The sequence below is a fragment of the Lacerta agilis genome, chromosome 4 (assembly GCF_009819535.1).
Source record: "Lacerta agilis isolate rLacAgi1 chromosome 4, rLacAgi1.pri, whole genome shotgun sequence".
Taxonomy (NCBI): Eukaryota; Metazoa; Chordata; class Lepidosauria; order Squamata; family Lacertidae; genus Lacerta; species Lacerta agilis.
In genome coordinates this window covers 20,801,700-20,817,991 of record NC_046315.1, presented here as the reverse complement: position 1 = coordinate 20,817,991, position 16,292 = coordinate 20,801,700, and the positions used below count along the sequence as shown (strand labels likewise).

General features: G+C 41.5%; 1 protein-coding gene across 1 annotated transcript in view; it reads right to left on the bottom strand.

The window, feature by feature from the left end:
- Positions 1-16,292, bottom strand: part of DDX10 (DEAD-box helicase 10) — a 151,909-nt gene that overhangs the window by 36,678 nt on the left and 98,939 nt on the right. Inside the window, exon 16 of the mRNA XM_033146258.1 lies at positions 6,110-6,166. Within this exon, the coding sequence (XP_033002149.1) occupies positions 6,110-6,166 (57 nt within the window). The remainder of the gene's footprint in view (positions 1-6,109; positions 6,167-16,292) is intronic.

Sequence of the window (16,292 nt, the reverse complement as noted above, 5' to 3'; positions counted from 1 at the left end):
CACTCCCATTCATCTTTATTGTGTTGCCCTAATGCAATTTCCACAAAACTGTCCTCTTTCAAAAGGTATGATAATAGGACTGGGCCAAATTGATTCCCCCCCCCCCAATATATTTTTGCATTTCTCCCTTGTGGTATATCATCACACCCCAAATAGGTAATGTGGAACATTTCAGAGTCATGAGCCTGAAAGGAAAATTTAAAGTCATGATCATTTATGAAGTCAATGCGAATTAAGCACTATTTTTTATACACACAGTGGCATAAAAATAGACTCTGAGATCTCTATTATTTCTCTTTGTTGGCTTGAACCTAATATAACTTTTCGCCTCCAGTTTCACACTGAGCTGGGATAATCTCTTTCCTCTTTATTATACCCACCAACTCTAATAAGACCGCCATGATTTGTATTCTGTGTGCAATGTTATCTTTCGTGATATGCAAAATTTCTGAAAGAAGTTCAAGATAAGGGCATGGATCCTAGCCCTAACTGTGCATGCTTTCACAAATCACAAAGTGGTGATAAGCAGCCCTACAGAGCCAGCTATTCACAGAAGCCATTTCAAAAACATCTTGTAATGGTGTGGCGCTTTATGCCCAAATATGTTTTCACCCAGATAAGGATTCCTGGATGCAGAAGACACTCTGCAGTCTCCTAGGGTTACAAAGAAAGGAAATGGTACCTAGGACACATTTTGGCACTTCGGCAAGACTCCCTCATTGCTGCAAAATTGAAATTTCACTAAACTCAATTTAAGCCTGCCTCTGCCTAGTCTGCAGTTGGTGAAAATATAACCAAAGATGCATATGGACTCTGGGTGTCACATTGCTAGTAATGTTGTACAGACACACACTGCCTTGCTGAGTCGGACTGAAGTTGCATCTAGTTCACTATTCTGTCTTGAAGCCTGCTTGCTAGCACGAGGGAACATTAATAACACAGCCTGTTGCTTCTCAAACCCCTCTTTAAAATTTAGGAAAGGGCCTGCTCTTTCCAATTGCAAAATAAAACACCACATCCCGATATTCTAATAGCAATTTATTTTCCAATGGATAGCCAAAATGGCACTGCCTATGCACAAGAGAAGGTTTGCAGAAGTTGTTGTTGTTATTCTAATTACCCTTAAGGGGCAACCACCCATTCCAATAACCTCAAACAACCCAAATGAAACAATGAACATGATCAGTGGCTATAGAATATTGACTGACTGTTGAGGCGAGGGTGGGGTGGGGTGGGGGAAGAACAGGAAACCAGTGGGAGGAACAGAATGTAATGGATTATCCTGAACCAAGGGCACAGGCTGGCATTTTGAACAGGAGCACTCCGCACTGCAAGATTTTGTTACAGGACCCACTTACACCCACTAATAAGGTTGTAAACCGCTTTATATTTTTTCCTTAAAAATATGAAGTGGTGTAGAAATGAAATAAATATTAATAATTGTAATTGTAATAATCCAGATCCACAAAAATACACCCAACCTCAAGCCTTATGGGCACTGTTTACAAACAAAATACACTGCTGTTTTCATTGCTTTTTTTTATAAAAAAGTTGATAAATAAAAATAGCAAAATCCTGAGATCCTTTTCAGATTCAATTGATTCTTTAGATAGTTCCTCCCTGATTTTGTCTTGTCAAGAATAACCAGTGAGCACTGAGACATTAACCCACATACACCTTGTTGTTGTTTAGTCGTGTCCGACTCTTCGTGACCCCATGGACCAGAGCACGCCAAGCACTCCTGTCTTCCACTGCCTCCCACAGTTTGGCCAGACTCATGTTGGTAGCCTCGAGAACACTGTCCAACCATCTCATCCTCTGTCGTCCCGTTCTCCTTGTGCCCTCCATCTTTCCCAACATCAGGGTCTTTTCTAGGGAGTCTTCTCTTCTCTTCTCATGAGGTGGCCAAAGTACTGGAGCCTCAACTTCAGGATCTGTCCTTCCAGTGAGCACTCAGGGCTGATTTCTTTAGGGATGGAAAAGTTTGATCTTTTTGCAGTCCATGGGACTATTATTATTTTAAATTTCTATACCACCCTTCATCCAAGGATCACAGGGCGTTTTACAATATAAAAACACAAAAATGTGTAACATGGTAACAAACAAAACAATATCACCCTCTGCTCCCCAGTTAAAAAGTTTAATTAGCCAAAGGCTTGGGAGAAGAGAATTTATTTTTTTTGCCTGGCGCCTAAAGATATGTACCGTAACAAAGGTTTAGAGTTCTGAGGTGCAAAGAGAAAACCTGCGTTTTTGATTCAGCAGCAGCAGTTTCTTTTGTAATAGTCAGTGCTGGTTTTATAGCTTCTTTCCGGAGCGTTAAATATGAAAGCCCACATGGGACTCCTTGATCCTGACCCTGGGTGAACTTGTGAAAGTCTTCAGGCACTGGTGCTGAAACTAGACTGATTTCTGATGCAAGGATAAGGTCTAAAAGAATCCCTCGGGCTCCTGTCAGTTTGGGACTGCCTTCTCTACACATCACCGTTGGCTCCCCAGGAATCTCACAAGAATTTGTCTCCTGGTTCCAAGCTGTCAAAATCTCTTGACTAGGGTCTGACCATTCTTGTGCTCTCTCTTTCACGCCTAACCAAAGATGAAGGTGGGTTTTTTCTGGGGGGGGGGGGCTCTGCAGGGAGTGGGAAACACCTCAAAAAACAACATGCCAGTCACTGCACCATGAACCACTGCTAAACAGTCTTTGTTAAGCTAGAGGTAGGATTTGGGATCTGATCAAGGCAAGGTAAAGAAGAAGTGCTTCTGAGGCATTTCTGGAACTTGGCCACGGTGAGGTCAACTTCCCAGCAAGTGTCCTGACCCCATTCCATCAACATTCCAACAGGAGGGGAAAAATATATAAACTTACAAGATATAAATGATAAAAACTGACCTTGTAGGCTACACTCTTCGTCTACTGACGTCAGGCAGGCGCCTTCGCAGTTCAATACTCTTGTTCAATGTGCGTTTAAAACAAGCATATTGAGACATGCAGAAGTTACATGGGTTTTAACCTGTGCATGGTTTACTGTTTATTTTAATTAGTAATGGAATGGAATAGCTACTTTAACTGTCTTTTATCAATAATTTTAACAGGTTGTTTTTTTAATACTGCTTGAAGGTTTTAAGTAAAGGTATTACTAAAATCAGGTGGCATATAAATACTAGGAAAAAATGGTGCTGACAGAATATGCCAACAGAGGAACAGCTCCCAAAGACAGGGTCATGAGAGGGGAACTTGTGGTCCTTCAGAAGTTGGTGAACAGCAACTCCCCATCATCCTAGCGAGGGCTGATGGGAGTTGCAGTTCAGCAACCCCTGGCGGGCCACAGATTCCTGAACGCTGTGTGAGGTATTCAGGATGATCAGATGGGGTGGGGAATCGCCTTAGGTCAAACTTTTTCAGGATTTCATGTTTCTCTCCACCTAACATTTTCTCAAATCTTATTTATTTGTTTATAAAGTATATTAATTGCCTTTCTGTCTGAAATGCACTTAATATACAACTGTCTTATGAAATATATATACCAGTATGGTATAGTGTAGTGGTTGGACCCAGATGAAGGATTCTCCAGCTGATCTCAGAGAAGTCCATATAAGAGATGCTCCCAAGACATTCTAGGCTCTGCCACTGCAGGGGGGTTGGACTAGATGACTCTTGACTAGATAACAACCTATGATTGTGGTCATAATGAAAATCTTGAAGTGGGCCTATTAGACTAAAGGCAACTAATGCAGGTGAGCTAGGAACATATGAAACTGTATTCTACAGTCAGATCAATGGTCCATCTAGCTCACTACTGTCTATAACAGGGGTCAGCAAGGTTTACCTCGCCTGGGCCAGTTCACTCCAGCAGAGATCCCTCCGTGGGCCGTATTGCGTGCCCACCCATGATTTCCGGTGTCTGTGTTTGCGCAGATGCGATTTTCAGTGCCGCAGAAGCGAGTCCCCACATCACAGGGACACGTCGAACAGGCAGCTCTGGTTCAGGGGCGGCTCATGGGACAGTTAAATGACCCCCGTGGGTCGCTTGTGGCCCATGGGCCTTAGGTTGCCTACCCCTGGTCTATAAGAAGGGTAGGGAACCTCGAGTCCTTGGGCCAATCTTTGCCCATCAGGGGCTTCCAAGTTGGCCCACGAGGACAGTTTCCCATACACATCCACTTGCGACATCAGCTGATGGGCAAGAGGGTTAAATCAAAGCATCTTGCACCTGATGTCACTTGGCCAACAAGGCTGATCCTGGTAAGAATCTGGTCCATTGAGTCAAGAACATTCCCCACCCCTGGTGTACACTAAATGTCAATAGCTCTTTGGGATTTCAGTCAAGAGTCTTTCCCAGTCTTACCTAGAGATGCCAGAGAGTAAATATGGAACCTTTGCCAAGCAAACCATGCGATCTAGCACTGAGCTATGACCCTTCCCTAGCACAGGTTTCGCAGGCCCTTTGTGGCTGGTCCCTGTTAGTACATAGGTCACTATTCTGCACTACCTGAAGTGCTTGAATTGGCCAGGTGAAGTGTAAATACTATAAGTGTGGCCTTCTGCCCATTCTTGGTCACCACAGAGAAACATCTTGTTATAATCCTGACTGTGAGGACCCTGGGCTGGACAATAGAAACATATTTGAGATCTAGCTTATAGGACCAGTACCCACAACCCCAGACATGATTTGTATATGCTATTTCTGAAAGCTACATTTTAATAAAGAGTTACTCATCACAACCAGTCTTTCTTTCTTGAAGAAGAGCACTGGTGTCTCAACTTCCAGACTACAATGTGAGTCATTTTCCCAGTGAAGTTCTCCAAGTTCCAATGGCAATATGAAGAGAATGCAGAAAGGGGATCAGCACAGCAGCACCTTGAGTTTGCTCTCAAAGGAAACCAATCTTTGCTAAGTGTCAAGTACAAATCATGGTTATTCAGGTAAACGAAATGATGCACACAATTGGACCTTCATCCTGGAAAAAATCAGTATGTCCCTTGAACAGGATGAACATCTTGCCACAATAAATATGCCAATGCAAAATTACAGCTAAACATGCAATTTGCATTCACATCTTCTTTGGAAGGCTGGCTCCTGGGGATTATGTGTGGCATAAGGATTCCAAACTTCAGTTAGAAGAAAACTCTTCCTGAACACTAAATCAGTAAAGTTGCACTGCAGTTCCTTTAGTCATGGCTACATTACATTCAAATGGGTTCATACATAATCCAAGGGAAATGAAAATTTACACTCTGGGGGGAAAAGACAAAACCCCTGTCGTGCAAAGAACATAGAAATAATGTACAAAGGAAGATAGAAATAATGAAGCAGTACTAATGGCAAAATAACAACAACAACAAAAATGTCCTAATAGACTTCTGTCTGTCTGTCTCCCGTCCCCTGACACAAGGGCGGTGGAACTACAAAGAGGGCCCCCTCTGTCAATCTTAACACCTGAAAGGGTCTGAGGAGGTCTTTTAGATATTTGGGGGCCTAAGCAATTTAGGACTCTCAACATTCATGTGAACAACTCGGTTTGGGCTTGCAAATGAACTGGTAACCAGTGCAACTGGTTCCAGAGTTCTAAATGGAACACTGGCCACTGTATTTTAGACCAGGTGAAGTTTCTGAGTTGTCTTGAAGATTCTCAATCGGGAAACGCTACCTAGCTTCAAAACCAGGTTAAGAGGAAACTTTCATTAGTGATGGCTGCAGTTAATATAGAGGTCAATGTAACGCTTAAACACACTTATGACTGGTGGGGAAGGATGGGAGATCTTCATATGCTGGTTCTAACACTGCATTACCATGCAGTTTTGTAATGTTCTCTATAATTTTATTGCTGTGAATCACCCTGGGATCCCCTTTTGCCAATTCATATACAGATGTTATTATATCTATTGTTTTGCTTCCAGCACCTTCTCCAGCAATTCTCAGCACTGAATTTCTCCTGCTTTCACCATGACAGAACACTTAGTTGACGTCTTCAGTGAACTTTCTACAATGATCTCTTTTCCAAGATAAATAAAACCTAATTAGATTCCTAAAATAAGATAGTTCCCTCTTACACTTCATAGTATGCAGAGGTCATAAAATTTCTGTGAAAGAATGAAAAATAGCCTTACTTTTGCATTTTTCTTTCTGGCTTCTCTTCTTGCTGCCTTTTCTTTCAGTCGTTTTTCCTGTGGGTGAAAAATTAAATATGGTTATGATTATTACCAATAGTTATTAGTTGCTTTCCTCACAAAAGTGACCCAAAGTGACTTCTGAACACATTATTAACACTAAAACCAATAACAACAAATAGAAACTTTAAAAGCATTTCTTTGCAAGAAGTGAGGTTACAGGGAACCAGGCAGAGGGCCTTCTCAGTAGTTTCACCCACCTTGAGGAACGCCCTCCCATCAGATGTCAAGGAAATAAACAACTATTTGACTTTTAGAAGACATCTGAAGGCAGCCTTGTTTAGGGAAGTTTTTAATATTTGATGTTTTATCATTTTTTAATATTCTGTTGGGAGCCGCCCAGAGTGGCTAGGGCAACCTAGTCAGATGGGCGGCATACAACAACAACAACAGAAGAGATAAAAGGCAAGTCTTGCACATCCTGCCAATCTAAAAGGCCAGAAGTACTGGAAACCCTTCAAATTTAGGCCAAATAAAAGTTCAAATAAAATGAAAATTTGTTTCCAGGCACTTAAAAATAGATAAAGATAATTTTAGGCAAATCTTCCTGGGGGGATCATTCCAAAAGCAGGGAGCCACCACTGAAAAGGCCCGTTCTTGTGTTTCTACCCTTCAGATCATCTGTGGAGGGGAGACACAGAGAAGGGCCTCAGATGGGCCTTCAGGGTTCAGGTTGGTTTGTGTGTGGAAGAGTAAGTGTACAATGGAGCAGCTTAAGGGGTTTCAACATCAGCAAGTATGTCTTGTAGAGCGCATTACGCATTCAACTTTTAAAATGGAAGAACAGTCACTATGGAACTGCAAAACCTCCTGTGTTTATATAAAAATTACACTCTACGATTGATTTAGCCAGACTGATGCTTTATGAGTAATTCAGTTCCTCCCATCAACTCGGCTTTGTTATCTCTGGTATTTTCACCTTAACAAAATCTCACTTTTCCCAAACACTGCAGCTGTCCTGCCTTCTCAACACATAGTCGCCCACCACCATACACAACCAACAGCGACTTAGTATGTGTGTGAGCTGGGACAGCTCAGTCAGTAGAGCATGAGACTCTTAAGCTCAGGGTCATGGGTTTGTTGGGTGGAGGAGTCCTGCATTGCAGGGGTTTGGACCAGATGACCCTGGTAGTCTCTTCCAACTCTACAGTTCTATGATCTCACAGCAGCAGCGATTCCAAAGCCTACATGAGGTCCAACGAAGGCATTTTAACAAGACTCTCCCATCCCAATGCCAACTTTTCTTTTTTATAAACAAGGTGTGCCTGTGCTGCTTCCATTGGTAATGGAACATTTTCACATGTTCAGGTGACAAACCCGCAGATGGAAAAAGACCCCCTGCACCATTACTCAGCAGGGGATGCTAAAATATGTGCATCAAGAGATTATAAAGTCAAGTTAGACACTGGAGGCACAAGAGGACAGGGATGAGACTTTCATGGATATCACCAAGCAAGGCAGAATTGGGGGGGGGGGGTCTTCTTCAATGTTCTCCTATTAGTCTATTTCAGCTACAGAAGTTTAAACTGATATGCTGCAGCTCTAGCAGGGCAGATCCTGTATTTGACATCTTGGAAAGTCTACAGCTGAGTCATCTGAAAAGTCTACTGCTGTCTATTATTAACCTCTGCTTACTAAGTATGACAGTGATGGGGACCCTGACATATTCCCACTTATGCATCCATTCTGGCTAGGAACAGGCCTATTGCTGATTTTCCTTACTCCAATGCAACACAATTAAACTCATTAAAATGGAAATAAAAGTCATATTTCTATTTCTGTAATGTCCTTCAGAGACAGGACAGACCTGCATACCAGACTAGTACATCACTAGTACATCACGACTCTCCATTCCCTATCTTGCTTCTGTTGCCTTTTATAAAAAGAAAACCTTGAATTTGCCTGATAGATAGATAGATATAGATACTTTATTGTCATTGTACATAGTACAACAAAATTGAATGCCATCCCACATTTACAGCCACATATTCGCATTCATACATTTACAGCCACACATACACATACATATCATCCATCACGACTCCCCAAGATCATATCATTTGGTTACAGCATTTAAAATAGTTATAGCTCTTGGATAAAAACTGGCTTAATCAATCCACCTTTATAGGTTAGTTAAGCAAGTGGTGTTCGAAGTGAATGCTATTTTTAAACATTTATACTTGAAGTATGTGCAGATGTGAGCTAAACACATCCTTGTATAATTCAGGTTTTGATAACATGTCTGTGTAACTTCTACCCACGTAGGTTTTTAAAAAAACAGAAATTGTCTGCAATTGATGTAGTTTTATAAGATGTTGCTGAAATTATTTTGCTTTGATTATAGTAAATTATGTTTAATCAAAATTATTGCAGAAGTTGCAATGCATGTATTTTGGGCATCTGATTTACCAAATCCTTTCATGAAGTTAGATATTTCGTGGAATTTAGTCTTGGTTTTCTTTGATAACCGAGAAAGGTTAGAAAAGTATCTCTCTCCCAAAGGAAAAACTGGGTATAAATATCTCTTTTTCTCAGCGTATATCACCCTTTCATATCACCTTTTGCTTGCAGCCCAATTTTAGCATTGCTGATTCAAATAATTTTGATTTAATTAGAGCTTCTCAGCTCTATATCAATAATCAGTATTTTAGATTTGTAATACTAGCATTTTATAAGGTTTTTATGTTATTCACCTTATTTATCTTATTTTTGTAATGCTTAAGTTACTTTTAAGTTAAGTAAAGAAAATGTATATGCTATATGCCTGAAGACTCATCCTTGAACACTAAATTCCCATCCACCCCCGACATGGCAGTCGCTGCAGAGGGAACTAAGGTGCAAAACTTAACTGCTGGACTGAGTTTCCACTACAAAGAAGGCGTAGATTTGTCCTCTGAACAGAGCAAAGTTGTCACAATTTGTAACCGTGCAAATATTGCTGGACTCCAACTCCCATCAACTCCCAGCCAGCGTGCTCAATGATCAGAGTTGACAGGAGCCATGATCCAACAACATATGGAGGGCCATAGGTTCCCAATCCTTGATCTACAGCAAGTGTGGGGAACCTTTGGCCCTCTAGGTATTGCTGAACTACAATTCCCATCAACCCCTGCCAGCAAGGTCACTGGTCTGAGTTGATAGCAGCTGCAGAACCATAGGTTCCCCATCCTTGGTCTTCAAAATGCTGCCCATTGTGAGCCAGAGATAATGCTGTGGAACTCAATAACCCTCTTCTGTGGCTGTGCAATGAAGAAGAGACATTATACCTGTCTAATGTATATGGACACATCCATGCACATGCATAAGTGATCACTGCCTGGGACACCCACAACCCAATTCATGTAAGAAGATCGTGTTCGTTTCGATAACACAGCAGGAGGAGGAAACAAACCAAGAATGAACAGCAAATACAAGCAGCAAACCCACTCACTCCTCCCTGCCTCTCCACCAATGTGTTCCCACGATGTAGGTCATTACTTACTGCCCCAGCAATCCAACTGTGACTTGTTCAATTCTGGTGCATTTCGTACAAGATCCTGGCCCCTCTAAGGCAGGACTCAATTTTCTACCTCCTCCAATCCAATTTCCAAACTACTTTGTCGTGACCTGCTTTGCTGTAGCTTGTCAACCTGTGTCACTTGCCCATTTCTCTGAAAAACTACCTGCTCTCTTTTCAAGTGCTACCTTTGAAAAAGGAGCAGGGGGGAGTCAAGCTACATTAACAGTGACCTGGGAGGAATGGAGCATGGGGGGGAGAGAAGGAGGAGGAGGAGGAGGAGGAGGAGGAGGAGGAGGAGGAGAAGAAGAAGAAGAAGAAGAAGAAGAAGAAGAAGAAGAAGAAGAAGAAGAAGAAGAAGAAGAAGGGCTCAGACAGCTGACAAACCAGAACAAGCTGAAAAAAGATTTGAAAGAGGACAACATGAAAAATTCAACAGAGGAAAGATTCCTCTAGGCACTGGGTTATTTTGTTATCCTTTGCTATTTTGGTGACACTCATTTGTCTCCCATTTCATGTCAACCAGATATAATTGAGCCATATGGAAATGGCAGGGTGCAAGTCACCAGGCATTGCTCCTCTGCAAGCTCAGTTCGTTTTAATGAGGCTTCCAAGGGAATCAGGTGCAAATCCCACTGAATTGCATGGAAGTTACAAAGCAGGAGCTTCTTGTAGATTTTATCCGTCAAGATGCACTACTAGCCAGAGAAGATGGTTGATGGGGAAAGGGGGTGGGGTGGGGGCAGGCAGATGGAATCACATTTCATGGAAGAGTGGTAGCAACACATGCAGAACCAGGGCAATGTATTAGATAGGAGGACAGATGGCAACATAATATATGGAATAATTTATAGCGGGGGGGGGGGGAGAGATTGGGAGACACAAAGGGATGATGCAGGCTTAATAGAAATCGGGTTATGTGCCTGTTTGTAAGGGAGTAGAAGGTTTTTTGAAGAAACTTATAGCAAGTGGAATTTCAGAGGAAAGGTTTATGCAAGGACAGGCACTGCCACCAGGTCCCTGTTCGTGTGAGACCGATGTAATTTGTGGGACAAAAGGTAAAGAATGAGTAACGCTTCGAAACAGAAAATAGCATGGCTTTCTTTTATTTAGCTTCCTTATTCAAGGGAGCACCCATGAAATCCGCCTCGGCAAGATTGGACTCCAAGCAACTGAAACTGCAATTTGTGTGATGGAAGTTATGCAGAAGCTCCTAAGTGGAAATCAGAGCTGTGTCGTGCCAGAAACAAAAACGGGGGAAACACAATGAAGAAACACGCTAATCATAATCATACTATTTTTGCTTCAATGGGTAGCTCTTATTTTACGACTGGGCTTTTATCTGCAGGCTTTCACAATGCTCGATATCACTCAGATTTTCAGATTTTGCTAAACCATCATAACTTATTCAAGAGGCAGTGCTTTCTGGGAGGCTGCATGTCCATATTTCACATTAAGAATATGAGATTGTATCATTTGCTTTTGCTTCACCATAAGCCATTTACATGGAAAGAATTGGTGATTAAAATCAAATGACTTGTACGCTTGAAAAATAGAGCTATTGTGCCTTAAAGGGAAGCACTGTGTTTTATTCTGAAACACCGCTAGGCATGCTAATGTCCTCTAATACAGTGTTTTTCAACCACTGTTCCGCGGCACACTAGTGTGCCGCGAGATGTTGCCTGGTGTGCCGTGGGAAAAATTGAAAAATTACTTTATATATAGTCAATATAGGCACAGAGTTAATTTTTTTTAACATTTTCTAATGGTGGTGTGCCTCGTGATTTTTTTCATGAAACAAGTGTGCCTTTGTCCAAAAAAGGTTGAAAAACACTGCTCTAATATGCAGTTCTACTTTTCATATGTGTTACACATCTCTAATGGAAAAAAGCAACAACAACAAAGTCCCTGTAAGTAATTCACTTGGGGAGGGGGCATTGCATGCACATTGCAAATATGTAACAATGTCAAAATGCAAACAGTAAATTTTATAAACACCACGCTTTCAGTTTTGTTATGTTTCACAATTGTTATGTTTCACAATTTGCAGAAGGTAACCCAAATTATACCCCCCATTATATTGCAACTAATGAAATGTCCCCTCAGTAAAATGGATTGGTGTGGTGGGTAATCTCTGCCACTTCTGCTCATTCTTGAAAGCTTTTTTTCCCTGTGTCAGATACCTCATTCACAACTTACCCTTTACTCACCACAAGCTCTGACTGTTTTCATTTCCACACCCATCCCCATTTTAAGTCGGTAACCCTCAATAGACTGTGTGTATAATGCAGCCCCTCTCTCTGTCTCTCCTGCCTTTCTGGGGAACCAGGAACTATTGATCCCTTGGGCCATCAACACTTTTCCATGATGGGCCTCCCCACAGATCACTTCTTCCATGTTCACATTTACATCCGTTCTGGGCTTTCAATGAGCACACAACATATGACCACATTGCACCAAAACCCACCCGGCCAAACGGCAGAAGCAAGGAGGGTGCTTCCAAACGCACACTGCTCTCTTTTTGGCCAGGTATCATATTTTGCTTTTAAAGGCTGTATCAGACTGGTGTCTTCACAACTGATGACAACTAATTAGCCACCAAGAATTTGCTTCATTCCTATGACTGTTAAGAAGAAACACACAGCTCAAAATCAGGGAAGCCCAGCCAAACAGCAAAAATGTTAGCTAGGTACTTAGCAGAACATGAATATAGCACAAGACTGTGAAATTTCTGGCTGGGAGCCAAGTAAGACCGCAAGACAAATGTGAAGTAGCATCGGTGCAACATAGGTGAAATTGTGGCAGTGCCAAACGAAGGTCGGTTTTGAGGAAAGATTCAAAACAGCAACTAACTGTAAGGCACTCTAATACCTTGATGGGCATGAACAGGTCAGTAAGACATTAGCATGTGGTGGTGGTGGTGGTGGTTTTGCCCTACACCTTCAGGTCTCAGGGCAGTTCACAGGATAAAATCACAATATAAAAAATAGATTACATAATCAAAATAAAAACAGAAACTACCGAATAAACCCCCCTCCAAAAAAAGGAACACATTTTAAAAGAGCATTGGATGACAATCAGCCAAAGGGTTTGTTAAAGAGGAACGTTTTTGCCTGGGGCCTAAAGGTATATAATGAAGGCACCAGGCAAACCTCCCTGGGGAGAGCATTCTACAAATGGGGAGCCACTGCAGAGAAGGCCAGTTCTCATCTTGCCACCCTCCAGACCTCTCGAGGAGGAGGCACACAAAAAAGGACCTCAGAAGATGATCTCAGGGTCCGGGTAGGTTCATATGGAAAAAGTGGTCCTTTAAGTATTGCAGTCCTGAGGTGTTTAAGGCTTTATAGGTCAAAACCAGCACTTTGAATTGGGCCCAGAAACTAGTTGGTAGCCAGTGCAGTTGGATAGGCTAGAATCCAGCCTTGGATCTCAAAGTTTAAGCTTGGATTCTACATATATACAAACACAGGTGCTAATTCCATGATCAGAATGGCATAGCATTTTGCCTAAGAATGAGTTCCACAAATCAAAACTAGCAGGCTTTGGAATCGCAGGGCATGGGGATTATAGAGACACTACAGGGAACAAGCTACTGCTTCCAGGTCCACCTTTGTTCTCAGAGTAACATTCTGCACTGAATTGGCTGAGCATTTCAGCTACAGCATTCTCTAGAGTGACTTTCACACATTACATAACTAGCTCTGTATCAACTCGCATGGGGAATGACTTACAGAACCTTTTCCATTATATGTAGACGTTGTAGCCTAAGGGCAAATTGGTGGATGTTTGCGCTGCAAAATTAATTACCCGTCCACTGAATTTAAAAAAAAAAATGTTCTCCAGTATGCACATAGTAAATTTTCACTATTTGAAGAGATGGAAAATGTAATTTTCTAATCATAATTAATACATGACCTTACTGTTTGCCTGGGGATATTTGTCAGGCTGTACCTGCAAATTAGGCAGCCTACAGATTTGTCAACCTTAGCTTTCCATTAAAAAGAGGGAGGGGAGAATCTTAAAAATCTCTGTATGAAATAAGGTATGTGTGGTGGAACAGTATTACTTTTAAAATGTGTTTAATTTTCTTGTCATAAAGGGGGGGGGATGGGGAGAAAAGGCCAAAGTCTCCTCCTAAATAAAGAGTATTAGATTTATTCACCGAAAGGCTGCTGTAGGTTGGGACATTTATCATAATGTCAAAACTCTACAGGCAAGTGGGATTCAGACAAACCTCCAGACTCTTGACAGTCAATACTTTGAAGACATACTGTACTTCCTAAGTACTTTAATATGCCTGCCAAGATGTCACATTTGGGGCACTGTCAAAAGGGGGGGGGCTTAAGATGACAGAGGAAGAAATACCCACAGTAAGTGGGTGAAAAGTATTACAGGAAAGATTATGAATATGTGCACGAGGAGATGAAAATTACAGCTGCTCCTGCACTGTTTGGGGGGGGGGGAGACATCTTGACAGTTATGAAGGAGGTTATTCTATTTACTGCAGTAATGAACAACAGTGCAAAAGTTCTGCTCTGAGCATTTTGCACACATTAGGTATTTTGCACACATTAGGTATTAGTTAATATGCAAGAACTGCACCTGTTTTTTTATTATTATTAAAATAATATTTATTAATATTTTTCTAAAAACATACAAAAAGAAAAAACACAACTACACTAATAACATACATAACAAACATAACAAAAAAACTTACACATTTCTTAAAACTAATATTACTTCCTCACATCATAATGGGACTTCCTCCTGTCTCCTCCTCCTGCGTCCCTTGTAAATACCTTTTTGTAACTTCCAGAATTTCCTATAATTCTAGTCTATTCTCCAATAACAAAAAAATCTTTAATATTTTATCTCTCTTAATCTTTATTATACGATTGCCTAAATACTTACTCTTATATCATATCTTAATCCTAATCATCCTCTATCTTAATCATTTATCTTCTATTCAACAACCTAACTTATACTCAAATTATATCTAACTTTCCACCAGACAATGATTTTTTAAATACAATTTAAAAAATTTCCATTCTTTTTCCACTGCGTCATCCCTCTGGTCACGGAGTTTCCCGGTCATTTCTGCGAGCTCCATATAATCCATCATTTTCATCTGCCAGAGCTGCACCTGTTTTTATGGCCAACTTACTCAGAAGAATTAAGTTCAGCTATGTCTAATGGGGCCTACTACTCCAAAGTAAGTGCATGTAGGACTGCTGCCTAGAACGGCAGCAATTTTCAGACAAACATATATCCTTGCATCACTGCATGCCAGCCACCCCCAACCTCATGTCCTCCAGATTTTTGGACCAGAACTCACCTGTGACTATTGGCCATCCTGGCTAAGGGTGATAGGAGTCATAGTCCAAAATTTCTGGAAGATCCCTGGTAGGAGAATGCAGCTGTACACTATCACTCTATATGCTAAATACTGTTTAAAGACAGATCTTCTAAAACAGTGATTTTTGCAAGTTCTTGTTGAGTAAAAGTGTTTGTTTTTTAATTAATCCCAGTTTGAATTTATATCCAAATCAGTCAAATACTTAAAGGAGACCAAGAGAAAAATCCACCGAACTATCGGACCATTTAAAGTTCTAAGGGAGTAATTTAGAAGCAAGTGGTTGGCAAAGCAATTATAATGAGTAACTTCTATAGAAAAACTTCCAATGATTCAGAAGGAAAAATCTCACTTCCCCCAATTTAACTATACCTTTACCTACTTTAAATGAGGAACATTTCTGCCTTCAGGGGATCCACCAACATTAGGGTGGGATCAGAATGGTACTATAAATGCATACTACCTGCATTAGAAACCTGCGTTAGAACTGCAAAGCAACTCCACTCAAATTTCACCTCTGCCAACAAATTGCAGCCTCTGCCCTCACTCCCCATCTGCAATAATGGGGAATTAATACTGACCTACTTTGCAAGGAAAGAGGAAAGCGCAAAATATGGTCTGAAGCTCAACATCAAAAAAACTAAGATCATGGCCACTGGTCCCATCACCTCCAGGCAAATAGAAGGGGAAGAAATGGAGGCAGTGAGAGATTTCACTTTCTTGGGTTCCATGATCACTGCAGATGGTGACAGCAGTCACGAAATTAGAAGACACCTGCTTCTTGGGAGAAAAGCAATGACAAACCTAGACAGCATCTTAAAAAGCAAAGACATCACCTTGCCGACAAAGGTCCGTATAGTTAAAGCTATGGTTCTCCCAGTAGTAATGTACGGAAGTGAGAGCTGGACCATCAAGAAGGCTGATCGCCGAAGAATTGATGCTTTTGAATTATGGTGCTGGAGGAGACTCTTGAGAGTCCCATGGACTGCAAGAAGATCAAACCTATCCATTCTTAAGGAAATCGGCCCTGAGTGCTCACTAGAAGGACAGATCCTGAAGTTGAGGCTCCAGTACTTTGGCCACCTCATGAGAAGAGAAGACTCCCTAGAAAAGACCCTGATGTTGGGAAAGATGGAGGGCACAAGGAGAAGGGGACGACAGAGGATGAGATGGTTGGACAGTGTTCTCGAAGCGACTGGCATGAGTTTGGCCAAACTGCGAGAGGCAGTGAAGGATAGGTGTGCCTGGTGTGCTCTGGTCCATGGGGTCACGAA